General features: G+C 45.5%; 5 protein-coding genes across 8 annotated transcripts; 3 read left to right on the top strand and 2 right to left on the bottom strand.

Moving 5' to 3' along the window:
* The first annotated feature begins 260 nt into the window (after window positions 1-260).
* On the top strand, window positions 261-18,164 carry LOC6555171 (neurexin-1). Of its 4 annotated transcripts, none has more exons than XM_015153358.2 (13): window positions 261-2,475; window positions 2,617-3,093; window positions 3,157-3,468; window positions 3,534-3,650; window positions 3,706-4,090; window positions 4,182-4,552; window positions 4,807-4,927; window positions 9,272-9,419; window positions 9,480-10,237; window positions 10,295-10,645; window positions 10,718-10,953; window positions 11,998-12,328; window positions 13,001-13,693. In XM_015153358.2, the coding sequence occupies exons 1-13, from the start codon at window positions 1,570-1,572 to the stop codon at window positions 13,063-13,065; spliced, it is 4,578 nt and encodes a 1,525-aa protein (XP_015008844.1). In that variant the 5' UTR covers window positions 261-1,569; the 3' UTR covers window positions 13,066-13,693. The 4 variants fall into 4 exon arrangements, with proteins under 4 accessions (XP_015008844.1, XP_015008845.1, XP_001982269.1 ...); XM_015153359.2 differs by lacking the exon at window positions 13,001-13,693 and adding an exon at window positions 14,084-18,164 and having other exon boundaries at window positions 506-2,475; XM_001982233.3 differs by lacking the exon at window positions 13,001-13,693 and adding an exon at window positions 14,084-16,939 and having other exon boundaries at window positions 506-2,475; window positions 4,807-4,918.
* A 69-nt stretch (window positions 18,165-18,233) lies between these two features.
* LOC6555170 (probable prefoldin subunit 5) lies at window positions 18,234-19,230 on the top strand. The gene is made up of 3 exons (XM_001982232.3): window positions 18,234-18,585; window positions 18,702-18,911; window positions 18,973-19,230. The coding sequence occupies exons 1-3, from the start codon at window positions 18,487-18,489 to the stop codon at window positions 19,168-19,170; spliced, it is 507 nt and encodes a 168-aa protein (XP_001982268.1). The 5' UTR covers window positions 18,234-18,486; the 3' UTR covers window positions 19,171-19,230.
* LOC6555169 (tropomyosin-1) lies at window positions 19,220-20,181 on the bottom strand. Its single transcript, XM_001982231.3, has 3 exons — window positions 19,861-20,181; window positions 19,387-19,809; window positions 19,220-19,325 (listed from the first exon to the last, which is right to left on the bottom strand). The coding sequence occupies exons 1-3, from the start codon at window positions 20,164-20,166 to the stop codon at window positions 19,257-19,259; spliced, it is 798 nt and encodes a 265-aa protein (XP_001982267.2). The 5' UTR covers window positions 20,167-20,181; the 3' UTR covers window positions 19,220-19,256.
* A 77-nt stretch (window positions 20,182-20,258) lies between these two features.
* LOC6555168 (T-complex protein 1 subunit alpha) lies at window positions 20,259-22,637 on the bottom strand. Its single transcript, XM_001982230.3, has 4 exons — window positions 22,434-22,637; window positions 22,045-22,198; window positions 21,099-21,989; window positions 20,259-21,035 (listed from the first exon to the last, which is right to left on the bottom strand). The coding sequence occupies exons 1-4, from the start codon at window positions 22,504-22,506 to the stop codon at window positions 20,480-20,482; spliced, it is 1,674 nt and encodes a 557-aa protein (XP_001982266.1). The 5' UTR covers window positions 22,507-22,637; the 3' UTR covers window positions 20,259-20,479.
* Window positions 22,638-22,997: 360 nt separating this feature from the next.
* Window positions 22,998-23,694, top strand: LOC6555167 (high mobility group protein D). Its single transcript, XM_001982229.3, has one exon. The coding sequence runs from the start codon at window positions 23,128-23,130 to the stop codon at window positions 23,542-23,544; it is 417 nt and encodes a 138-aa protein (XP_001982265.1). The 5' UTR covers window positions 22,998-23,127; the 3' UTR covers window positions 23,545-23,694.
* The last annotated feature ends 2,368 nt before the right edge of the window (window positions 23,695-26,062 follow it).

Here is a 26,062-nt window from a genome sequence, read left to right as displayed (position 1 = left end):
CTGTGTGGGTGTCCGTTTGAGCTGGTGTGTGTTTGAGTGTGCGTGCGCCCGCAGGACACCCACGCACACAGCTAAACAAGCATATGTGTGTATCCATGTGAATGTGGCATCTAATACGCTTTAGTGGTGCAGGTTATGAACCTGCGTGCTATTCGCTCATTACGCATGTGTGAGTGGGCAGCTGGTGTCTATGTGTGCGTTTGTGTGTTAGTAGTACGCATATGCATGCCTCGTGCGAAGTAAGCGAGCTTTTAATTTTTGGCATTCCCACACACTACACTCAAAGCAGGCAGTCCTTTCCTTTTCCGTAGCATACTCTTTCGGGCAAGTCAACAAAGGAACATTATAAGCCATTAAATTCAAGATTTTCAGTAATTCCAAGCGCTTTTAACTTATCTATATATGAAATAAGTACAGTGAAGCACCCAACTCCTTTGTCCAGTTCGATTGTAGTGACCTTTTCAAGTCGTCTAGACCGCACCATTGGCTTTTTGTGAATAAGCTGGCGGAGCTTTCGTTATCCATTGGAAACAGTACGAAGAAATTAAGTTTGAAATTGCAGTTCAGTCTTGTCGTGGATGCAGCACGGATCGATATCGGAGCCAAGAGCAGCGGAAGGATCTGCTTAGCAAATTTCGACACACAACATTTTTGTATCCCTCAAAATTGAACCGAAAAATCTGCAAAAATAAATTCAACCAACTAAAACCAAAAAAACGCGTCGTGCCTACCCAAAAAGTTACATAAAGTATGAGCGACAAGGATATCGTGCAAATTCAAACGAATAATTGTGTAATTGAAAAATCTGTGTGCAGTCTCGGCAACTGTTTTCGTATCCAATCAATAGTTCAATCAATACGCATTAATAACTGATAAGTTTGCTGTGGAATCAACCGCAGTAAAGCGCCCATTTTGGGGCACTTGCTGTGAGGTGCTTAGAAAATTTTCGCCTACATTTGCGACATGCAGTGAAAATTTTTTCCGATTTTTAGTATGTACATGTACGTTGGAGCGCTCGTGGGCGCCACAAACTGCGGTGGCAGGGGTATTCGGCGAGCTTTTGGCCCATCCATAACCCCCCAGTATTGCTAATACAGCCGACTCGGTCGGAGTAGCGGTTGTCTGACAACGCAACGAAGCGAAATATGTGCCCGTTTTGAATTCATTTGCCAAAAAATTATGCAAACCAAGTGTACAAAATGTCGAAAACTGAAGGTGCTAAGCATTAAGGACCAAAAAACCAGGCGAAATCATAAGCAATAATCGGTGCAGTGCCGTTAACAGTCGACGTGTACCGTTAACATCCGCAGCCAACTTCGCCTGGCCGAGCTTTCGCTCTCGCGCGCTCTCACGCTCTCTCTTGGCAGGCGCGGATAAAACGGATTGCCGAGTAACACCAACACAAGGACACGCGAAAAGCTCGCGCTCAAGGACTGGAATACGCGACAGACACACTGTGCGACAGAGAGAAAGAGAGAGAGAGAGAGGGAAAAGGACACTTTACGTTTACGCGCGCAACGTGCGTAGGTGTCTCTGTGTGGGTAAGCCCGAGTGCCCCCGTGCGTGTGAATGAAGGCGCCACATAGTGCAACATATCAGGATAACTATGCTGATGCGGCCATGACAGCCAGGACACGGCCGAACATGGACAGGGATCAGCAGCGAAATCGAAATCCGGCGGAGCTGCGGCTCCTGCCCGCCCAGCGCACCTCCACCTCCGCCTTTGAATCCCCCGACTTGCGGTTCAACAAGGCTCGCCGCCGGCGGAGAAGCGAGCAAGTGCCTCCCGTTGTCGTGGAATACCGTCGCTCCTATCGCGTGCTAATCGTCAGCGCCCTGCTGGTCAGTCTGGCAGCCAGTTTCGTGACACTTAGCGCCGGATTCCAACTGGACGGCTCGCAGAACTCCTTCTACACCTTCCGCAAGTGGTACACCGGACTGAATGGGACCCTCGAACTGGAGTTCAAAACGGAACAGCCCAACGGATTGGTTCTCTACACCGACGACGGCGGCACCTACGACTTCTTCGAACTGAAGCTGGTGGAAGGAGCACTCCGGCTGCGATATAATCTTGGTGGCGGAGCCCAGATCATCACTGTGGGTCGGGAACTGCACGACGGCCATTGGCACAAGGTGCAGGTCCTGCGGAACGATGAGCAGACCTCGCTCATCGTGGACGGCGTTTCGCAGCAGCGGTCGACCAAGGGCAAGGAGTTCCAGTTCGGCAAGTTTGCAAGCAACTCGGACGTATATGTGGGCGGTATGCCCAACTGGTACAGCAGCAAGTTGGCGCTGCTCGCCCTGCCATCCGTCATCTTCGAGCCGCGTTTCCGTGGCGCCATCCGCAACCTGGTCTACGCAGATCAGCCGGGCGGCTCCACCAGGCGCCAGGAGATCAAGCAGCAGCGCGACATCAAGTGCGGCGATGTGCCCTGCGATCACGGGGAGCTGCCCGCCCGTGAAAGGCCGCTCAGGGTGAGTCCATTAGCCATAGTTTAACACTATTCTACTATTTATGCTAACATTATAATGTTTCTTAATAATTCTCTACTAGTGAAAATCCCTAAATATATAAGTATACTTAATGGCTAGTTTAAAAATACTTTAATCCTGCAGGGTGTTCGGGGCGGCAACACAACCGATGCCTGCGAGCGGAACGATCCCTGCCAGCACGGCGGCATCTGCATATCCACTGATTCCGGTCCAATTTGCGAGTGTCGAAACCTCGAGTACGATGGCCAGTATTGTGAGAAGGAGAAGGCGCCATCGGAAGCAACGTTCCGCGGTACACAGTTCCTCTCCTACGACTTGGGCCAAACGGGCGCCGAGCCGATAGTGAGTGCCCAGGATGCCATATCCTTCTATTTCCGCACCCGCCAGCCGAACGGTCTGCTCTTCTACACGGGCCACGGCACGGACTATCTGAATCTGGCGCTGCGGGATGGAGGCGTCTCCCTGACCATGGGTCTGGCAAATGGCAAGCAGGAGATGCACATCAAGCCCTCAAAGGTGCGCTTCGATGACCACCAGTGGCACAAAGTTACCGTGCACCGTCGCATTCAGGAGATCTCCTCCATAACCAGCTTCTGTCGGGTGGGTAACAGTTTATACATTTCCTTGGTCCTTAAATCGAAATGGAGTTATTTATCCTTGCAGCTGGTTACCGTGGTGGATGATGTCTATACGGATCACTCCCACATTGCCGGCAAATTCACCATGCTCTCCTCCTCGCGGGTTTACGTTGGCGGTGCTGTTAATCCCCGGGCTCTTTTGGGCGCCCGTGTGCACACCAACTTCGTGGGCTGCCTGCGCAAAGTGGAGTTCTCAGCGGATACGCTTAATCTGAACCTCATCGACCTGGCCAAGAGCGGCTCCAAGCTGATCCAGGTAGCTGGCAATCTGGAATACCAGTGCCCCAGTGGGGATCCACAGGATCCCGTGACCTTCACCACTCGCGAATCGCATTTGGTGAGTTGGAACACGTATACAAAATAGGAAAAGTAAAGAATTAATATTTAATTTTTATTTTAAAGGTGCTACCTCCCTGGGAAACTGGCAAGCAGAGTTCTATAAGCTTCAAATTCCGCACCAAGGAGCCGAATGGCATCATTGTCCTGGCCACAGGATCGAAGCAACCAAGGGCCAAAAACGTGAGTGTACTCATTAGGTTATCTTGAGCCATTTCGCATAATTTGAATCCATCAGCCCGTTTTGATTGCCATTGAGCTGCTGAATGGGCACATCTACATCCACTTGGACCTCGGATCCGGAGCCTCCAAGGTGCGAGCCTCGCGACGTCGCGTGGACGATGGCGACTGGCATGACCTGATTCTTCGCCGGAATGGACGCGACGCCAAGGTGAGCGTGGATGGGGTGTGGAACGACTTCCGAACGCCCGGTGACGGCACCATCCTCGAGCTGGACGGGCACATGTACCTGGGCGGAGTGGGTCCCGCCTACAATAGCGTGTCCTGGCCAGCGGCCATTTGGACGGCCACGCTGCGCCAGGGATTCGTGGGCTGTTTGCGTGACCTGGTGCTGAGTGGCAAGGCGATCGATATAGCGGCATTTGCACGTGTCCAGGATTCGGGTGAGTTGTCACGCCAGCGATGGTCATTCACTGATAACCCATACCGTAACCCGACCCGATACCTGTAACCCACTCCCGATTGGGCACACAGCCTCCGTGAAGCCATCGTGCCACGTGCAGGCCAACGTGTGCAACGGCAATCCCTGCCTGAACGGAGGCACCTGTCTGGAGGGCTGGAACCGACCCATCTGCGACTGCTCGGCCACACTGTACGGAGGACCCACCTGCGGACGGGAACTGGCAACGCTGGCCTTCAACGGTAGCCAGCACATGACCATCTGGCTGGGCAACGGACAAGGCACCAAGACGCAGACCGAGGAGCTGGTCATCCGCTTCAAGACCTCACGTCCAGCGGGACTCCTGCTGCTGACCAGCGCCGAGTCCAACTCGCCGGATCGTCTGGAGATCGCTCTGGTGGCGGGAAGGGTGCGGGCCAGTGTGCGGTTGAGCGATCGTGAGAAGGTAAGTTTTTCCGGGGGTGCTGCTCCACGTGGCAACATTTGTCCTGCGCTCCAGAAAATCGCCTTTTATTTTCAGCCTTGGGTAAATTATAGGATCTTAATTAAAAACCATTCTATTCTTAATATTCTGTGTAAGTTGTTTTAGTGATTTTAAGTTTAAAAATCACGTACCATGAGCCCAAGGTCAGTGGAAAATTAAAAGCGATTTTCGAGGGCACTGGGACAGCTATCTGAGTGTGTGATAATCCCTTCCAGAACTTGCTGGCCGGCCAGTCGGTGCTCAACGACAACAACTGGCACACGATCCGCTTCTCGCGCAGAGCCTCCAATCTGCGGCTTCAAGTCGACGGGGCTCCCCCCGTCAGGGGTATGTTATGTATGTATCAACAGCACATCTATGCCCTACTACGTGTCGTGCCGTGTCGTTTTTTTTTACCAACCAACTGAACCAACCAATGAACCAACCAATCGACAACCTACCAACCCCCTTCGTAGGCTCATAGGATACCCCAGCGATTAGCTTCCATGTAAGGTGCTCCACGCACCACTCGCAGGTTCAAGTTCAAGTAGGAATGCCAATGGCCTCTCGGCAGGAAGGTGTGTGAAGGTGCTTCAGGACGGTCAAAAGATACAAAGAAAGCAAAGTGCTTGAGAAGAAGATACAAAGCAGAAGAAAGCAATAATAATAAGGGTGGGGGAAAGTCAATAAAGGAAAGTGCAGTCAGCGGCGAGTTTTCCTGTTTTTAAGTTCCTCTTAAACTTTTTCAGTTGAGAGCTTTTCAGTTAACAACGATTCTCACACCAACACAGCCCACAACCTCACGAACACGCACACATACGAACACATGCGATTACACCTGAAAACGAAATGCAGTGAAAATCCCAATCAAAAAAGAAATTAACGAAGAAAATCGAAAACAAAAAAGTATTTAGCAAGTTTATTTATCTCCCATTTCTCATGACACATATCTTAAACTTTCTTACTCAGACGATGATGAACTGATTTGATCTAGACAGCTCTGTATCTCCAACTATCCACCTATGTCTACCCCGCTCTATATCTCTGAACATCGTTAAGCATCTGCAAAATATATAGTTTGAACATCATAAGACACCCGACTCCACCTCCACACCATTCCACACATTGTACGCCTCTCCGAAAGTTTGTTTGAATCATAAGTCGAAGGTCCTGTCGGATCGGAATATCGAAGGACCCTTCGATTGCATACTCAAATAACTCATTCGTAATGATTTTTTATATACTTTGCTCTTGTAATCTCCTCTCAAAACTCTTTCAAACATCTCGATGTTGTGTTTTTATTTGCGATACCTACTTACTTACTTACTTTGTTTGATTTCCCAATTGCGATTGCCAATTAAATTCCAATTACAACTCAATTCCAATTCCTAAGCCCACACAGAAAGTATTGTAATCGAATAAGCGTAAATACGAAAGCAAAGAAATTTGGACAGCTGTAAAGTTTCAGCCTTAAGTGTTTTGAATACCATTATATTGATTGTCTTGTAAATTGTTTTGTCCTTGATATTCCAGTGTATTATTTGGTTTTCATTAAAGTTCTGGTAATTATGTTTGCCTTTGTTGCGTTGTTGAGCAAATGGCCATGGGAAATTTCTATGTTTCTCACCAGACGATTTTCATAGAGTACTAATATCTTATTAATTTCTTTCATTTACAAAACTAATTAAATATTTACTATTAAATATTTAATATTCGGATTATTCAGTAAACCTCTGGCCTAGCTCAACATTTATTTTGGTTTTATTTTATTTTTTGTAAATACTTATCTTATACAATGAGTTCTCGTTTACAGTCCTATGATAATCTAAACAATGAAAATAACTAAAAACAACTGCTGTACCATAACTTAAACGACACGTGCGGTATGTAAACGTTAAAAGGTGTTTGTTTCAGACTTCTACCGAATGTAGAACAGCGAAAACAACAGCCATGGTGTTTCGAGCACCACAACATGTAATATCAGTGTCATATGCAAATGCAATTCCCCTATCACGAGCGTGATCTAAATGACCTTCTTTGAAATGAAAGCGAAATGCGACCGAGCCAGAAAAATAATAATGAAATACAAAGAAAAAAAAAGAAGGAATAAAAAAAGTTAAACTTAATGAGTAAGGCGAACAATGCAAAATGACGGGAACGCAGCGTAAATAATTCCTAAGTACAATATCGTTTTTCGTTTCATGTTTTAGGCGAGAGAAAAAAATCGACACGCAAGAACTCGGGGAAACATTTTTTTGCCCAAATCGCTCGATGAAAGTCACGCTATCGGCAAATTGCGATTGCCATTGGAAAATGGCATTAGTATTGGTACTAGCGTTTCAGCCTCATTGAGTCGAGAGGGCAAAACAATGTTTGAAAGCGCCCAGGGCTGTAATTTTGCACCATTTAATATGTAATTAGCTTTGTGTTAAGTAAACTCAACTATCGTAAACATCAATACAACAATACCGCAACCGCAACCAAACTGCAACTAACTAATCAAGCCTAACGTGTCTCACGTAAAATTAGATTCTTGTTGTGTAAGTGTGTCCAAAAAATGAAAATGAAACACCCAACTGAAGAGGAGTAACTAAAGGCAGGCGATGGAGAAGGCAATACTGGAAAACCAAGGACCAATTTTAAAAATGTGTCATTATAGAAGCCTTTGTTCCTTAGAAACCGATTAGTGGCGATTTAATGATAAATTATCATAGAAAAGTTGAAAATTATCAGATCAACTTAACTTTCAATTATATAAATCTCTCGATGTATTTTAAATACTATCCTGGGGAAAATATTTATTAAAGTAAACTTAATATTGGAACAAAGGTCTAAATATAATATAATATATATATAATAGGACAAAATAAGAGTTCGTTTCTTTAAAAATCTTGAATGAGCTAGAAGTTTTCCGTATAGCCCGATCCTGCTCCTGCCTCAAGGAAACGAACACACACACTCACACAATTTGTGAAATGAAAGTCTCGCACACCTGCACAGGCACACACCCACACTCTCTCAAGCACCGTTGCACGGATGTACTCACACACACACACACGTGACGCGTTTGCATGTGAGCACCTGAAAACAAGAAAACCAAGCAGCAGCCAGAGCAATGAAACTATGATAATGGCCCATAAAGTAAAAAGCAAAACCAATGGCTGTCAGTCGGAATGATATAGCCCATATACTAGACCGCATGACCTGCCCACGAGCCAAAGTCGGGCTGCACATAGCCCTTCTGTACAGTGTATAGTGTATATCTTTGTTTCGTACTACTATCGCATATCGTATCGTTCGTTCGCCATCCCATCGTATCATTTAGCCCACTCAGCCATTCAAGTGTATGAATAAGTAACTGTAAATGCGCCAAATTGCCAGCTGCAACAACAGTGCCCTACTTCGACTTCTGCCCACCGCCCACCACATCGCCTCCTCTCTTTCTCTCCCTCTATTTCTCTCTCTCTCTCTCTCTCTCTTGCTCTCTATTGCTATGTAGCACTGGCTGTTTCTGTTCCTGTCTCTGTCGCCGCAGTCATTTGCATGTCAAGATGTCAATCATTCGGTGGGCCAACGCGTCGTATGCGCAATGTGGTCGCTCGTTAAGGCTAATGCACCCTTATTAACTTAGACGTAGTCGCCGCACACACACACACACACACACACCAAAGCAGTCAAAACACACACACATGGAACTCTCTAGGGCACAGATTAACACATTTCCATTTACATTTACAGAAAACATGGACAGTTTACCAATACCCAGATACCCATCGATGTTTAGTTCAATGTCGTTGAGCAATGACCAAATTGTTTTTGGTTTTTATTCAATTATACCCGTTATTACCGATATAATCCCTGACCTTTTGAGTTGGCATTATTTCTAGACCGTAGGTTGCCTCAGTAAACTTTTTCCATACTTTTACTTTTCCTCGGTTCCCACGCACAGCTGAGAAATGAAAACTCAAATGAAATTATCTGAAATGTCACCGCCACCGTAATCGTATTGAAAATGTATCTCACACACCAAAACTAGACTAAGAAAAAGATGAAAAAAAACGTATCTCTCAAATGTCAATCAATGCATATTCGTATGTAAACAAGAACAAAATGCGCACCAACTAACCTAATCTAACCAACTTAGCGATCTCTTTACTTTTACTTACTTTCCTTTGGTTTGCGCTGTGGCAGCGATTTTCGATTATCGATTTCGTTTCGTCTTAATTAACAACTACAATTACTATCCGTACCAGTACATTGTATGTATTGTAATCTGCACCTTTCTTTAGTATGTACCAAGCTGCAACAACTAAATAATAACAATACTCCAATCGAATTCCAACTACATTCAGCCACTTGTCGAGTGAAAACTACAACTGCTTGAAAAATCTATGAACCAACAAAACTAGATCTATGTCTACTAAAACCGCATACCTATATCTACTCAATACTCTTATATACTCTTTGACATTTGCGTATGTGCTTCTTGTCACCAACTATACTCCATATACTACTCGTACCAACTACCTATATATATATCAATATATCTATCCAACCAAACGTATACCCATATGTAACCAATGTTAACGGTATTCCGCCTAGTCAACAACTTAGAGCAAAGCCAATCCTGGCTAGACAAACCCCATGGCGAGGCCTCCGAATTTTATCCATCTCTTGTTTTTGGAAATATTCCTTCCACAGCCGAAACGATCCTGGGTCGCCACAGCACCATGGAGATCCGCTCAATCCACCTGGGTGGTCTCTTCCACGCCGAGGAGGAGATCCAGATGACCTCCACCATGCCGAACTTTGTGGGCCAGATGCAGGGCTTGGTTTTCAATGGCCAAAGGTGGGTATCGATGTAGTACACATAAGAGATAGATCTCTATTTCGACATCTCATCACCCAGATATTTGGACATTGTCAAGAGCCTGGGACCGGAGCTGTCGGCTCTGCCCAGTGCCACCTTCAAGTTGACAGCCCGCTTCGTGAACTCTCCGGCCGGACAGCCGTACCATGCGGCCACGTTCCGCTCCAAGCACTCCTACGTGGGTCTGGCCATGCTGAAGGCCTACAACAGTATTTCCATTGATTTCCGCTTTAAGACCGTGGAGCCCAATGGCCTGCTGGTCTTCAATGGCGGACGACGCAACGACTTCGTGGCAGTGGAACTGGTCAATGGTCACATCCACTACACCTTCGATCTGGGAGATGGTCCAGTGACGATGAGGGACAAGTCACGCATCCACATGAATGACAACCGCTGGCATCAGGTCAGCATCAGGCGTCCGGGACCCAAAACGCACACCCTAACCGTGGACGACTCCTTCGAGATTATCAGCCTGACAGGGAATAACATGCACTTGGAGCTGGCGGGTATCCTGTACATCGGTGGCGTCTTCAAGGACATGTACTCGAAGCTGCCGGCCTCGATCTCGTCGAGGTCCGGATTCGAGGGCTGTCTGGCCTCTCTGGATCTGGGCGATGCCTCTCCATCGCTGACCAGTGATGCAGTGGTGCCCAGTTCTCTGGTGGTCAGTGGCTGCGAGGGACCCACCAAGTGCAGCCAGAATGCGTGTGCCAACAGAGGAAATTGCGTGCAGCAGTGGAATGCCTATGCCTGCGAATGTGACATGACCTCCTACACCGGACCCACCTGTTATGATGGTAATTTATACCTTCCCCTGGCTACTCCTATGATATATAATCTATTATGATCCGCAGAATCGATTGCCTATGAGTTTGGCAACAACAAGGGCATGGTGCAGTACACGTTCCCGGAAAATGCACAGGCTGATACGGAGGAGGATAACATAGCACTGGGCTTCATAACCACCAGACCGGACGCAGTGCTCCTGCGGGTGGAGAGTGCCACCACGCAGGACTACATGGAGCTGGAGATAGTGGAGGGCAACATCTTCATGGTGTACAACATCGGCAGCGTGGATTTGCCGCTGGGCGAGATCGGGACGAAGGTGAACGACAACGCCTACCATGTGGTACGGTTCCAGCGCAAGGGAGGCAATGCCACGCTCCAGCTGGACGACTACAATGTGCAGGCACTGACGCCGCAGAGTAAGTGAGCCCGGGGATAGATCAGCGCAGGGGGTACCTAATGCTCTACCGATCTTCTCCAATGACTTTCAGGCCACCACTCCACCGTGTTCAATACCATGTCCAACGTTCAGGTCGGCGGCAAGTTCAGCCGGAACGGTCGCAATCGAATCGAGCGGCCGTTCGCCGGCGTGATCGCCGGACTTTCGGTGAACAAGTTACGTATCTTGGACTTGGCCGTCGAACGCGACCCCCATATCACCATCCGCGGAGATGTTCAATTGGTAACTGGAGTATTAGATAGAAATGATCTGCAGAGAATGCAGCAGGTTAGGGAATTTATTTGAAATTTTATTTGAATTCCTCTCAACTTTCAACTTTCCAAGTATTTTTCTCATCGTAAACCAAGTTTATTCAAAATTCTTTCTTTGATTAAAAACCAAAAAAAAAAAAAAACAAAATGAAATTTAACCAAAATTACTGTATTAATCCGCTTCATGAGTTGTGGAACCCCTTTTCCCAAATTGATTTGACATGATTTGATTGCACCACCGAAATTCGAAAACCCATTCGAATAATGTACAGTTCCCGAGCACAATCCTGATATTTGAAATGCATAACCGTGTCAATCGTATCGAATGTAATCACATCTGTACATTGAAGTCATCGTCATCACAATCAAATCCGGGAAATTCGGTTCGACATTCAGTACAAACGTTAACCGTTCCAACTAAACCAAAGTATTAGCTAACTAACTGTATAATCTAGTGTAAATGCTGCATTTGAATTTATGAACTTATGACTTTATGATTTACCTCGGGTGCCTTCGTTTTTTAATGTACCGCTTTGAACGCACCAACAAAATAACAAAAGCCAATCAATATTTGCCAGATTTTTCACTAACCAGCCATTTGAGTTTCCTCGATTTGTTACCATTGCTGCACAGCACATTAACCAATAACTGTGAATATATATTCAGCTATAGAAACTGATACGATTTACTATGCACTAGAACTCGTCGCACTTATGCTGCATGACTCTAATCAAAGCTCACATTAAACACAAATACACTGAAACAGAAGCATGTGAAAGCCAGTGGAGATTTATAAATTGCGTAACCAATATGCAAAGGCTTGAAGAAACAAACAAAGCATCTCAGGATTGAATAAGATTATAAATTCATTATTGAACTCCAAGATCTTCCTCCACTGTTTTCCTGTGCTCACACCCACCCATACATACTTAATACTTAATCGAACAGCACCTAACCAACTTACTAATCCAGTTAACAAACCCCATACAATAACCATCGCTTGGCCCGGCTGCCGCCAGATCAACTGAAGTAAAATTAGACTTTGAACTCTACTCGACAGACGCCGGCGAGTGGTTATCCGGGTGCGCTGGACGATCTGATCTTCTCGGGAGCCGGATCCGGATGTCGCGGCGACGACGAGGACGAGTGCACGCCGCCATTCGAATCGGGAAGCGGGGATGATCTCATAACACCGGTCTACGTGCCGCCCACCAAGCAGACAACCACGTCCCAGCAGGGGAATAGCTTGAGTACCGGCGGGAGCAGCAGTGGCGGTGTCATCACCAATGGCACGGAGCGGGCCTGCGATGACGAGGACTGCGTCCATGGATCCGGGGACTACGGCGAGACCACGGAGCAGTTCACCTCGACGAGCACCGCCCGCGGTTCAGGTGAGTGCCCCAGCGGAGGGTGTTGGTCTCATTTTGTCATTGGCATTTGGATCAATCACGGACGTACACAGAAACAAAAAGAGTCTACACCTAGTACACACACGCCACACGCACACACACACTTCATCACAGACATTAGCTAGCCCCACTCGAAATTCAAGTTAAGTATACGCCTAGTAACGTAGATAATGTGTTAACGATTAAGCTGTGGGTTCAATTGTGTTCGAGTTGAAGTTTGAGTTCGAGTTCGATTTATACTCTATATATGCCGTTCGAGCTCTTTCTCCATATAACCGCATAACCGTTTAGCTAGTGACGCTTTGCCTTTTTCAGTTGAGTTGTTCAATGTTCCACGGAGTTCGAGGAAGTTAGGTTAATGCCAATGCAACGCCAATGCTTTGATCGCTTACACAATAAAACAATGTATATATATATATGAAAAAATGTTCAGATATCGCCTCTATCGCACCCCTCGCAATGCATCAACCCAACCAGAAACCAATATCAATCAACTCGCCGTGTCATCTCAGCTCAGATCAGCCCAGAAAAACCAAATAATATGAAAAGTATCGCAACAATCGTCGCCTATATCCTTCATCTCCACCTGTTGCCGATGATCGATTGCCTTCTAATTTGAACTGACAACGAGTACGCCTTATGTGTCTCTTTCAGAATGTGAAATCGCCTTCATATTTCTGACTGTGATCGCGCCATGGATACTCTGTAAATTCCCATAAGCAAACAGCAAACCAATGCAACCAAGCAATGCACTTAGGCTAAGCTTCCAACTAGACCTCTGTCTAACTGTATGACTAACTCTAGCATTAACGAGAGCTAAGCCACCAGCAACAGCAACCAATGCAAATATGAAATGCAACTTCAACAGCTACAGCAACTACAACTACGAGTATAACAGCCAGAACAACAACAACCACACCGATCATTGGCGAGGGTTTTTTGGTTGAGTGAGGGTTAAGCGTTAAGCGATAAGGGTTAAGTTAAATGCACCACCTCGCATATATGTACATACGTGTATGTATACCGAATATACTTGTATATGTGAATGGGTGCAGCGATCGAAGATGTATATGTTTTGTACATAGTAGCGATAAAAGCAGCGTCTGCAAGTGTAAGATGTGATTTTCCCAGTCCAGTTCCTTCTCCTCCTGCTCCTCCTCCTCGACATTTATTCCCTCGATTGCATAGCTCTACCGTTCTTCCAATTCCAATTTGTACATATCGTGCGAATAGATCGAAGGTCCAGCACCCACAACAAGAATGACACACCTCAACATATCTCTCAATATCTACAAATCTCTAATCCTCTCTAACTGTGTTGAATAAACTATTGAAAGCAAAGCACAACTGGCGGTTCAAGTGATTTTTGGGAGGGAAGATAACTCAAATAAGGTTCCCGAAGTAAGCATTATAAAGCAGGATTTTTAAAAAGAAAATACCACTTAAATTCTTTAACTCTACAATTATTTGAATATACTCTCTATCAAATATCTTTATTTGATTATTTATTATTTCAACAACGAAATTTTTCTATATTGGAAGCAAAGCTGTGGACTCATGGAGAAAATGTAGAAACTTGATATTCAAAGTATCATTTATTCTTTTTAATAGGGTTTTGAGTAATATCGAGGGTAGCAATGCAACCACCTACCGCACAAACACGCTCGCAACAAACATACCAATATAGAGCACCCACTAGAATAAACACTTGAATAAACCCAAACCGACTGCTTGCAGAGTCCAATAACAACGAGATGGTGACCATTACCACCACGGGACGCAGCGATGTGACCACGGAGCAGCACCAAGGCAGCAGTAGCAGCAGCAGCAGCGGCAGCACTCCGTCCTACGCAACCACGCAGTCGAGCAGCAGCAGCAGCGGAGGATCGGCCGCCAGCACGCCGGGTCAGGTGAGCACGACCAGCAGCGTGGCCACCACGTCCACGCAGCGTGCCACCAGCAGCAGCACCAGCACGAGCAGCAGTACAACCACCACGACCACGACAACGACCACCACGCAGGCCACACCGCCTCCGGAGATCCGAAGTACGGTTACCGAGCGGGACACCACGCCCTATGATGTGTATGTCGCTGGTGGCGGCATGGGCGGCTCCGGGCGGAATGACCACGACCGCATGCAGCTGCCGGATGAGCACCACCCACTGCCACCGCTTCCGCCACCCATTCCGCCGCAGGATCCACCTCCGTATGGACCTTATGGTGGCAACACGTACAACACCAACATGAACAACTACCGTCCAAAGGGTAAGGGCGGCAGAATCAACTCCATCGAGGAGGAGCGTACCGCCATGATAATCGGCATAGTGGCGGGCATACTGATCGCAGTGGTGCTGGTCATCCTGCTGGTTCTGTGGCTCAAGTCGAATGGCGATCGTGGCTATAAGACGGAGAGCGAGAAGGCAGCCGCCTACGGATCCCACAATCCGAATGCTGCGCTCCTGGGGAACACTAGCACCAATGGATCCTACCACCAGCAGAGGCAGCACCACATGCAGGGCGGCGGCGGAGGAGCAGGGCAGCAGCAGCATCATGGCCAGCAGCAGATGCACAATGGGCACAACGGTAATGGAAATGGAGGAGGCGGCGGTGGAGGCGGCATGATGTCCAGCGGAAGTGGGTCACTTGGCTATGGCAGCGATGGGCGACCCCAGATGGCGGGCTTGGTGCAGCCGAAGGCCAAGAAGCGCGACTCCAAGGACGTCAAGGAGTGGTATGTGTAAGGCGGCATGGTCGCTGGGAATTATCGTCAAATTAGCAATAAATGCAAATAGTGCAAAGTGAGCCGAAAGTGAATGTCCCCCTAAGATACGAGAAACAAACAAACACACACATAAGCGTATATAAATATATTTATTTAGCAGCCTCGTAACGTTAATTAAACAATTAGAAGCGGACGCTGTCGGACACTGGGTGTACAAACGGAAACGGAAACGGAAACGGAAATGGACGGATGGATAATAATATGTAGATGGCGCCTTGCGCAGCTCGGTGGGTGGGCATCACGCGATTAACGATGGCTGATAACGTTAGCAGCAAGCAGATAGAACAGATAGCCGGTAGCAGATAGCCGATAGCAGATAGACACGCAAATACTTTAGACAAGTGCATCTGGCCAGGAGCATTGGTTCGCCCCAAAGGTAACGTTTAGATTACGCCTAAGAAATTATAGCTTCAACTCAAGACTTGCTATTAGATACCACTACCACTACCACTGGAGAACAGCCACATCCATCAGCGAATAAGCATATTACACTAAACGAATAAAACTATATATATTATATATATCACAGAGTTACGATAAATTATGCCACTAGCCAATCAAGTAATTGTGTAAAATATTTCGCCACAAAGTACGCTATGAAAAGTTCGAAGGAAGAAAGCCCAAAACCGTAACCAAAACCAATTAAACTGCAAATCTTCTAGCGAAACCACTAAACAATTTAGCAGAAATTCAATATAAACGTACTTAAATATATATATTTATATGTAAACGAAAAAGTAATGAGGTTCTGAGTGGGTTTTTTCTTCGCGTGTAAAGTTACAAAATGTGGTGCTGTAAACGTAGGAGACAAACATTAGTTGACTACAATAATAGTAATAATAATAATAATAATGATGGGGAATGCAAGAATTTATGCTACAGAATGTTTGTTGAATTGAAACCGGCTTTAATTAGTTAAAATGTAAATGAGATAATGGTAAACCTAAAGGATAACGAAATTAAATCAAACACTATAATACGGAGGAAACAGTAGAAACCCACGATTTGGTTGACGTATACGTGATGCGACTTTTTCGTTTGCGTGCAGCAACTCGATGCTACTTTGAGTTCGTCCCTCCCACTCCCGAGCCCCACACATATACTTTTTATATGTATTTGAGACTAAATATTGTCACCGACCTGCGTGCAATATGAACTCAGACATATCAAGGAAAAGACAAGACACACACACTTACACACGTACACACGTACACACCAAACACACGAACACACACGCGAAATTCGAAGACACTGAAGCGAACCTACCTAGCTTTTCTACTACTGCTATTCAATGTGAGCCAACATTACTTTACCGTCGACTAATGAGGAAATCAAGCAACAATTTTACAGTATTATAGCAGCTTTAAGCGTATTTTTCGAAGCCCACGTGACGTATACACAATCAGCAGTCACCAGCACACTCACACACACACAGTTACACCAGCACACATACAGAAGCGAAATTCGATATTCAGCAAGCCGCCATTGAATTCTGTATACATATTTATAATCGCATATATCATTTTGATGCGCTATACTTAAATTTTTGTCTCACTATCAATACCAATTAGTGTATCATTTTGGATTAGATATACAAAATACATATATACACTCGATATACTACTACTAATACACGCACACTCACCCCACTCAAACAATCACCAACTCACGCATTCGATCACTAGCGAAATTACTGGACATACTTCTCTCGAATTCTTAATGGAAACCAAGGCGAGGTATGCTGTAAATACCTAGGAAAGTACTATATATACATGAATATATATATTTAACAACTAAAAAACATATATATACTGCATTTCAAGAAACTTTTGATATATTTTCGAGTTTTTTAAACCCTTAACTTGTATACAAAAAGGAAGCGAAAGCGAAAACACGAGACAAACTAGCGAATCTAGCTGAAATGAACACCTAGGACAATTACAATTACAAATACATAGCGAAACACAGTACATGCAGTACAGTACATAAACACAACTATATATACAGGACATACACGCATACATCCAAACTATACTATTTATAAATGTACATCTATACAAAATATACATGCATACCATATAACGTACGAGTATGTTTAACGAACAATGATTATTATTACGAATTACGTCCCTTGATAATGAAACCAAACGAAAAGAAACCACAAATTTTAACGCTGTTGATAACCAAAACCATTCCCACTTACTATATATGTAACACTCTCTCCCGACAACTTTCTCTCTATCTCTTCACAATGTTAATGCTGCACAATGAAAACTCTGCATTTAAAGTAAACCACTAACGTTTATTCATTTCGATTCAAGAGAAAACCAAATTTAATATAACTAATTATACAAATTTGCCTTGCGATTTATCAGCGAGAACACGATATTGAATCCAAAATCCAGATGGGGAGCTAAAAATATCCGCGATAAAGATACCGAATCGACACGCCCCCAAAGCAAGATCTTCTTCATTGTTTCGAATCGAATTACATTTTATTAAGATCAAAACCAAATCAAGGTAAATGTTATGTATGTATGATATAGTGGGAGGATCGTGAAGAACGAGTACAGTTAGTTGTATGGGTAAAAGTAACATAGTTAAAGCATGTAACTTAATAGTTCAAGGATCGGTGGAGCAGCGAATGCGAGTGGGAGCGCATACAGAGGGGAACGATCGCAAGTATCGGTACTAAAACTTACTTCTACTTAGGCTTAATATCATTGTTATCTAATCTATACATATATAAAAACCAACACACGACACCCCACATATAACAGAGAATATGTATATGAACATGTATTGGACGCGCGGCGCTTGAGCTGTGCCTACATATAATTATAAATATATATATATATTTAACAAATTGTAACGTGTATATGTAGCGGCAGTGATTGTTAAAGAAATTGCTTTGTTTTGTGTTAGATTTTATAATTTATGAGAAAACAAAAACAAAAATTGTAAAACGCATACAAATACAGAATGACTGACAAAACACAGAATTATAACATTGCATATAATAAATACAATAAAACTATAATTGAAAAACAAGTATTCTTATTGTTTGTCGGATAAGTAAGATCTGCATTTCAAATCAATAGAAATTGTAGATTCAGACGCTGACGAGGTTTTTTTATAATTTAAATTTAGCGCTAATTACTCGATAGCAAATCGACTACTCTGCCGTTTTCTTCACTGGGTCATTCGATAGGTTCCGTGAAATCGATATTTTCTGACCCTGTCTCACGCTACTTCCACACGGCATCCCTGTTGAGTTGAATTCGCAAAGGTGGCAACCTCGCACGGCGACTGAATAAAATAAAATTGGAATTTTAAATTATAAGTTTAAGCACAAACAATGGCTGCCACCCCAAGCGCTTCCGGCAAGTCCGAGATGATTGACCTGACCAAGTTGAGTCCGGAACAGCTGATGCAGATCAAGCAGGAGTTCGAGCAGGTGCGTTTCGCATGTGGGTGTGCGATGAGTCAAGAGGGAAACGGGACGGGGTTTCTGGAGGAGGGGCGCCCAATTGGCACATGCTTCTAAAAACTGCCCATTTTTCTGATCCTTAGGAGATGACCAACGTGCAGGACTCGCTGTCGACGCTCCACGGCTGCAAAGCCAAGTACGCCGGCTCCAAGGAGGCGCTGGAAACCTTCCAACCGACCTGGGAGAACCGTCAGATCCTGGTGCCCCTGACCAGCAGTATGTATGTGCCAGGACGGGTCAAGGATCTCAACAACTTTGTCATAGACATCGGCACCGGCTACTACATTGAAAAGGTGATTTAGTTTTCCATCCCGATCTAGAACATCTACTGATTGCCATATGTTTTTCAAACAGGATCTGGAAGGCGCCAAAGACTACTTCAAGCGACGCGTGGAGTACGTGCAGGAGCAGATCGAGAAAATCGAGAAGATCCACCTGCAGAAGACGCGTTTCTTAAACTCTGTGATTGGTGTGCTGGAGATGAAGCAGGCAGCTGCAGCGAAAATGCTGCAGTCGCAGCAGCAGTCGCCGGCGGTTCCCCAAAGCTCCTAGACGACAGAGATACGGAAACCATTAAATTATTAAACTTATAAACGAGATGTGCGCATTTAATTAACGTAGTTTATTAAATTGTTCAGCTATTTTTTGGCTTCTGCCAAAGCCTTGGTGAGAACCTTGACCTTCTGCTCGTACGCGGACTTAAGGTCCTGTAAGGAAAGATAATAGTGTATCAAGTTAAGAACTCATTGGACTAGAATATTAACGCACTTTGAAGATCTGTGACTGGGTGTCGTACTCCGAACGCAGCTTGTCATACACTCCTTTGGAGATGGCTAGTTTCTTCTCCGTGAGCACACACTTGTCTTGCTCCGCCTTGATCCATTGCTGGCTTTTCTCCAGACGAGCCTGCGTGTGATCGCATTCGGCGGTCTTAAGCTGCAACATGTCCTTGGTCACCTGCAGCACATCCTTAATCGTATCCACTTGTGTCTTGAGCACTGATATCTGCTGCTCCTGTTGTTTGTTCACCTTGGTCTTCTCGAACAGCAGGGTTTTGGCCTTTAGGAGTAACTCCTCCTGCTCTTGCCGGGATTTGGGAGCATCTGTGCCGCCCAGCATGACGGATTGTTTGAGCGACTGCTCCAACTGGACCACTCGCCGCTTTAACCGCTCATTTTCCGCCTTGGCTTCCTGCAATCAGGGTCGGTAAGTGGGTGCAACCCATGGAAACGGGTAACTAACCTCAAAGTCTTTGCGGAGTGCTCCGATCCGCCTGCGAGACTCCTCTAGTAGTGCCTGTTTTTCGCTTTCCAACGTGAAAACCATGTCGAGCAGTTCGTTTTGCGGCTGCTCCGGCAGACGCACTTCCTCCTGGCCATTGGCTGTGATATTGTTGTTTAGGTCACCGCCAACAGCTTCATCCTCGTTATGATCGGCCATTTTATGAAGAATACTTTTTAAATTATAAAAATTTTGTTGAGCAATGTGCGTTTTCCGTGCCTTTTCGGCTGTGTTTTCTTTTTGTATTAATAGACCAAATAGATGCATGCGCTATTTATAGGATATCCCACTCTCCGGCTCGCTCTTTACCTGCTCTTGGCCAGATCGCTCTCCCGAAATAACAAACTGTTTCCCTCCAATTTAGTTTACGCCTCAGCATATTCTGAAGTTCAGTTTATTATACATTGAAGCATGGATGAGAAAGGATTGCGGATGTGCGGTGTTAATACAGATCGCGAAGGGCAACACAATTAAATTGTTGTTACAATCAATGGGGCGACAATTGAAAGTGAGTGATTTGATTAAAATTAAATGCCTAAACAAGATAGAAGAAATGTGCTTTGCTCGCGGAGGAGAGTGTCTAACCATCCAACTCGCCGGCAGCGCATGCATCAGCGTAACTCTTGCCGCTCTTGTCCTCCGGATTCAGCTTGATCATATCGTCAATACGCAAAATGGTAATTGCGGCTTCCGTGGCGAACTTCAGAGACTTGATCTTGGACATGGCGGGCTCCAGAACACCAGCCTTCTTGTTATCCCTAACCACACCCTCGATCAGATCCAGACCGGTCCACTTAAGATCCGATCGCTCGGGCTTCGTCTGGCTGGAGTTGTGGTAGGAGCGGAGTTTGGCCACCAGATCAGTGGCATCCTTGGCCGCGTTCACGGACAGGGTCTTGGGAATGACCAGCAGCGACTTTGCAAACTCGGCAATGGCTAGCTGTTCGCGGGAAGCCAGCGAGGTGGCAAAGTTTTCTAGATAGATCGATAAGGCGGCCTCCACACAGCCGCCGCCGGCAACGACCTTCTTGCTCTCCAGCACACGCTTCACCACGCACAGAGCGTCGTGGACGGAGCGCTCCATCTCATCACAGTAGAAGTCATTGGGACCACGCAGGATAATGGATGCGGCAGCACTAAAATAGAAAATTAATACAATAAACGAAACCATGGTATGGCATGCCATCATCAGCACTTACCGCGCCTTAGTGCCCTTGATGAGGATAAGCTCATCGTCGCAGATGCGCTCTTGGGCCACCTCTGCGGCCTCTCCCACCATTGAGGCATCGAAGCTCTCCTCGCCGTCCATGTTGGTCAGCGAGGTAAGGAAGGCAGCGCCGGTAGCCTTGGCAATGATCTTCAGATCGCTCTTCTTCACACGACGCACCGCCATGGCGCCAGCCTCAACGAAGTACTTCATGCACAGATCATCAACGCCGCCGCTAACCAGGACGACATTGACACCGGTTCCGAGGATCATGTTGATGCGCTCCTTGGTAATGTCCAGCTCACGGGCACGAATAGCCTCAAGCTTGTCGGGATCGTTGATCAAGACCTGGACGCCCATCTTCATCTTGGTCTTCTGAAGCGAAAAGTCTAGGCAGGCAATCTTGGCGTTCACAATCTTCTTAGGCATCTGCTGGGAGGCAATGGTGCAGTTCAGGGCGTAGCCGGGAATCAGCACCGATTCCCTGGCAGACTTGCCATGGGCCTTCAGAACATTGATGGCTTTGATCGAGTAGGCTGCCTGCCCACGGGGATCTGTGATCTTGACCGACTGGGCGGCGTCCACAACCATGGCGGAGAAGAACTCTGCGTCAGCACCAATGATCTTGGAGCTCATCGAGGTCTTGGCAATGTTAATCAGGGAATCGCGACCCAGTTCATCCACGGGAGCGGTTAGATGCTCCGAGATGTATTTGCAGGCCTCCTTGCAGGCAATGCGGTAGCCGGAGATGATGGAGGTGGGATGGATCTTCTGCTTGACCAGCTCGTCGGCGTTCTTCAGCAGCTCAGCGGCCAGGATAACCACCGAGGTGGTGCCATCGCCGACCTCCTCGTCCTGCAGCTGAGCCAGCTCAACCAGGACCCTTCAAATTTAAAATGAATACTTGTTTGAAAGGTTACCCTCGACAACAAACTCACTTGGCAGCCGGATGCTCCACCTCCAGCAGTCGCAGAATGGTGGCTCCATCGTTGGTCACCGTAACATCGCCGATGTCGTCCACCAGCATCTTGTCCAGACCCACGGGTCCCAAGGAGCTCTTCACGATGTTCGATATGGACAGAGCGGCCATAACTGAAATCATATAAAAGTCGAGTTGTAGTCATAACCTCACTTCGCAGGGCTTGTCCACAAGATCTTGTAACTCCTTGCGTTCAATGGGTTTTTTTGGTAACCCAATTAGGGCAGGATCGCCCTCCCCCGGTTTTCTTCCGGAACATTCTCTACGGTGAGCGTGACCCACGATGAGTAAGAAACGTGCTCCGCCGGCAGACGCACCGCAGATGTTGACAAAACCCGGGATTCTCACCGTTCTGTGTGCGCACCGATGCGCCGGATTGGCGGGTGCCAGCAATGGACAAAGGAGAGGCCAGGGTCGACATTTTCCTAAGTTTTTCGGCGACTTTTAATAAAAAACTGATAAATCAAATCACTGAAAAACCGCACGTTAAACCGCCTGACTCACTTTAAGAATTGGAGATGCACACACAACCGATGTTCATTCGATACTATCGAGTGCAAACTTTTTTCTTAAAGAGCGGCGAATGAATAACATTTATAAGTTTATGCTATTCGTTAGATTAGCGCAGTATTAAAATCATATAATATTTATATTGGCTTATTTATTAATAGGAACATTTTGCCTCACAATCAAAGCCGCCTTCAAAATATCGATTGCCATCGATAACCATCGCGTTGTTCGATTTTTTAAGGAGCCCTGGCTGAAAATCGTGGTAACGCTTTTTTAAATATATTATTACAAATTGTTGATATACAAAAATTAACATTTCATTAAAGTAAAAGATTTAAGTAGAGGTCGGAAGTCTTAGTAGGCCTTGACTTTGATTTCGTATTACTTGTCCTGTGCGCTGTAAACTTATTTCAGTTTACTCCTAGAAATCACCGATATAAAGTCACAAACTTTTCGCTTGATATTTTTACAACGAATTTTCATAGTAAATTTCAAATAAGATTATACTACTTTCTTATACACTACGATAACCATGTCATTCTGTGGAGCGCGTCCCAAAAAGCCCATGACTGCCTTCATGTTGTGGTTTAATTCAGCCGGGCGCGAACACATCAAATCGGAGCATCCCGAGTTCAAGATCCAGGAAGTGGCTGTGAAGGGTGGTGAGTTGTGGCGCACCATGGACGATGAGGACAAGTCCGTGTGGCAGGAATCAGCCAACAAGGCAATGGCGGAGTACAAGGAGAAGATGGAGCAGTGGAATGCCCTCGTGGAGCACCAGAAGAAGGTCTGCCTTTCGCAGACGTATCCCGGTGTCTATGAAGCTCCGTTGTCCTCTCGATTCTCAAATACCTACGAAAGGCCCACCCTTTTTGTGTACGACTGCAAGGATGACTCGATGGCTCCGATCTGCAGGACGTGTTTTTCAAAGGCCCGATGCTTTCACTAATCGTTTTTCCTGAGGTTGATACTACGTATGCTAAATTATTGTTTTAGTCACATGCACTCGCAAATCTAAATTGATTGTTTTTTAAGTTGCGGAGCGTAGTTATTTTTTAACATGTTGGTATTATAACAAAAGAAAATATTTATTTTCGTATTTTCAATTTTTGTGTAGTGCCTTTTTGAATTGCTGGCTCACAACAAGTGTGCAAAGAAATCTTGTGTTTAGACTTTGGCTTTCCCTTTTCCGGCCCACTTCCATCTCCATTCCCCCCCTGCAATTTAAGCCAAAAGCCAATTGGTTTTTTGTTCTCCTTGCCGGCACATCGTGCCAGGTTTTTGTTCTGGCTGGTTTTTCTGCTCCATGCAATTAAAGCTGCCTGCTCCTGCTCCATTTTTTCAATCCTACACACTGGCTTCTGCTTTTGGCCATGTGAAACCAAGACAAATTGTCTTCGTGCAGGGAGCACTAACAATTGCGCTTGTGAAAGTAGTAATTGTTTTTAAAATTTTATGGGCATAAATAATGCCTTTACTAATAAATATCAAGTGACTGTTGATTTTCATTTATATTAATTATCTAATCAGCATATTTTATAAAGAGATAGAGAAGTTATTTTCAAGATATCACTTATTAATTGAGGTTTTGTACCCTACTCTTTTGCTAGACTGTGGTGTGATGGTTTCGGCAATAGGCAAGCCTACATATGAACATATGTAGGTACGTACCTGCAGCTGATAATTGCAGTGGAAAAAGCAGCAATGGAAACTGCCTCCTGCAATAAAAGTCACAATGGCGACAGCTCACGACACATTGCTCTTGCCCCGCCCATTCCCGACTTTCACCTTTCTCCCCAATGTGTGTGTGTGAGTGAGTATTTGTGTGTGTGATTGACGGCCGGCGGGCTTTCTCATGTGTGTCGTGGCTGTAGTTATTGTTGAATTCAATTTTCCGTAAATGTATTGTTGGCCTGACTCTGCGCTTGGGACTTGTGGTCGCTTCTGTTGCCTTTGGTTACAGCTCATTAGCAGCAGCACAAATACACACAGACACACACACTTAAGCAAGCATGCCCACCAGCAAACCCACAGATAACGCCTTCGGTTTACTTAAATTCAACGAGGTCGCTGGCGCCACGATCGCATAAAAATAGCTTACAGTGAACTATGCATATTTTTCTGTATGAGGATCTGCCGATGAGGATTTTATGTCTACTTAAACTAAATAACAAAGCCTAATAATATGTTCATAACACCACATAATCGACCACATAATAATATCAATTGAAAAACAAAAACCAATAAATTTCTACCAATAAATACTACGTTTATTACGTTCAATACGTACAGTAACATTTGTCCAACTGTTCCATATATCAAGGCTTAACCGTAGAAGCAACAGCCATAAAGTCCGGCCGAGTGCAAACAATTCCGATTGATTTATTGTGGCAATGGTTAATACGATTAAGCGATTGGGTCGCAATGCGCGAGAAACAAAGGAGAAGTGTTGGCTGGCCCTTGCAATGGGTCCCACCTGTACCCGGGCGTGTATTTGTGAGTGAGCGAGTGTGTGTGTAAGGCGGGTGCACATGTGTGCGAGAGCTGGAGCTCAGCGGCTTTAATTGCCAGTCGGTTGGGCTCAGTTTGTCTCGCCGCACGTTGCTGTGGATGGGAATGTGGACATGAAAGTGGATGTGGTTGGGATTTATGCTTGTTCTACATGCATGTTGTACAAACAATTTAGCCGTAACTGCGACACATACACTGGCAAACACAGCCTGCCTCAACACTCACACAGGCACACGTACGATGGGAACTCAGTATGCGTGCTGGACGACCTCCATTTAACACCAAACGTGTCATTTGTGGCCATTTGCTGGTTGCCGATGGTACCAACACACACACAGATGGGTGGATAAATGTGCTTTGCTGCTTTACGAGGCTCTGGCTGCGTTTTGTGGTCTATTAAGTGGCTCGCACTAAACCAAAAAATGTGCCATCATCTTTACGCGACTTGTGCAACACGGCGTATGAGCGTTATGCCTCAAGTGAGCAACAAGCGGCGGCGAATATCCGTCCGTAAAGCTTAAGTTCTCATCCGATGGCCACTAAAATGCCTGAGTGCGTGGCGTAGCTTGAAAGGGGGAAGTGCATAAACTAAAGTTCATTAAGAGTAAAATCTGAGTACCAACATCACAAATATTTCAACTCAAAGCTGTCATATACTTCACTCTAAAGGCGCAGTGAAGCAAAGGATTTTTTATCTTTGGTGGCAAAACTACTTACAACGAATGATGGCTTATCATTATCCACAATTTTAGGACTCTAATTAACCCACCGCTGCAACGACATCCCTACTATACCATTGAGCGAAGGAGTATAATAAAAGCTGAGAAGGATTAGGAAGCTTTGCAGGAAGGGATGATTAGGAACCGCACCTAATAAAGGGACAAGGTACTTGGTAAAACGTACTTTCAGATTAAAGTGAAATTTTTGACCGAATTGCTAATGCAAGGTCTTAAGTT

Source organism: Drosophila erecta, unplaced genomic scaffold (assembly GCF_003286155.1).
Source record: "Drosophila erecta strain 14021-0224.00,06,07 unplaced genomic scaffold, DereRS2 tig00000000-arrow-pilon, whole genome shotgun sequence".
NCBI classification, from domain to species: domain Eukaryota; kingdom Metazoa; phylum Arthropoda; class Insecta; order Diptera; family Drosophilidae; genus Drosophila; species Drosophila erecta.
The sequence above is the reverse complement of the archived record's forward strand: the minus strand, read 5'-3'. Positions and strand labels throughout refer to the sequence as shown.

What these genes read in the sequence shown, in the direction of transcription:
- LOC6555167 (XM_001982229.3), top strand. Translation starts at nt 23,128, where the DNA reads ATGTCATTCTGTGGAGCGCGTCCCAAAAAGCCCATGACTGCCTTCATG.
- LOC6555170 (XM_001982232.3), top strand. Translation starts at nt 18,487, where the DNA reads ATGGCTGCCACCCCAAGCGCTTCCGGCAAGTCCGAGATGATTGACCTG. An exon ending in TCAAGCAGGAGTTCGAGCAG is followed by an intron (nt 18,586 to 18,701) that starts GTGCGTTTCGCA and finishes TCTGATCCTTAG; the next exon opens with GAGATGACCAACGTGCAGGA. An exon ending in CCGGCTACTACATTGAAAAG is followed by an intron (nt 18,912 to 18,972) that starts GTGATTTAGTTT and finishes TTTTTCAAACAG; the next exon opens with GATCTGGAAGGCGCCAAAGA.
- LOC6555168 (XM_001982230.3), bottom strand. Translation starts at nt 22,506, where the DNA reads ATGTCGACCCTGGCCTCTCCTTTGTCCATTGCTGGCACCCGCCAATCC. An exon ending in GTGGAGCATCCGGCTGCCAA is followed by an intron (nt 21,990 to 22,044) that starts GTGAGTTTGTTG and finishes TTAAATTTGAAG; the next exon opens with GGTCCTGGTTGAGCTGGCTC. An exon ending in ATCAAGGGCACTAAGGCGCG is followed by an intron (nt 21,036 to 21,098) that starts GTAAGTGCTGAT and finishes TTTCTATTTTAG; the next exon opens with TGCTGCCGCATCCATTATCC.
- LOC6555169 (XM_001982231.3), bottom strand. Translation starts at nt 20,166, where the DNA reads ATGCATCTATTTGGTCTATTAATACAAAAAGAAAACACAGCCGAAAAG. An exon ending in CACTCCGCAAAGACTTTGAG is followed by an intron (nt 19,810 to 19,860) that starts GTTAGTTACCCG and finishes CCCTGATTGCAG; the next exon opens with GAAGCCAAGGCGGAAAATGA. An exon ending in CCCAGTCACAGATCTTCAAA is followed by an intron (nt 19,326 to 19,386) that starts GTGCGTTAATAT and finishes CTTTCCTTACAG; the next exon opens with GACCTTAAGTCCGCGTACGA.
- LOC6555171 (XM_015153360.2), top strand. Translation starts at nt 1,570, where the DNA reads ATGAAGGCGCCACATAGTGCAACATATCAGGATAACTATGCTGATGCG. An exon ending in CCATAACCAGCTTCTGTCGG is followed by an intron (nt 3,094 to 3,156) that starts GTGGGTAACAGT and finishes TTATCCTTGCAG; the next exon opens with CTGGTTACCGTGGTGGATGA. An exon ending in TTGGTTTTCAATGGCCAAAG is followed by an intron (nt 9,420 to 9,479) that starts GTGGGTATCGAT and finishes CTCATCACCCAG; the next exon opens with ATATTTGGACATTGTCAAGA.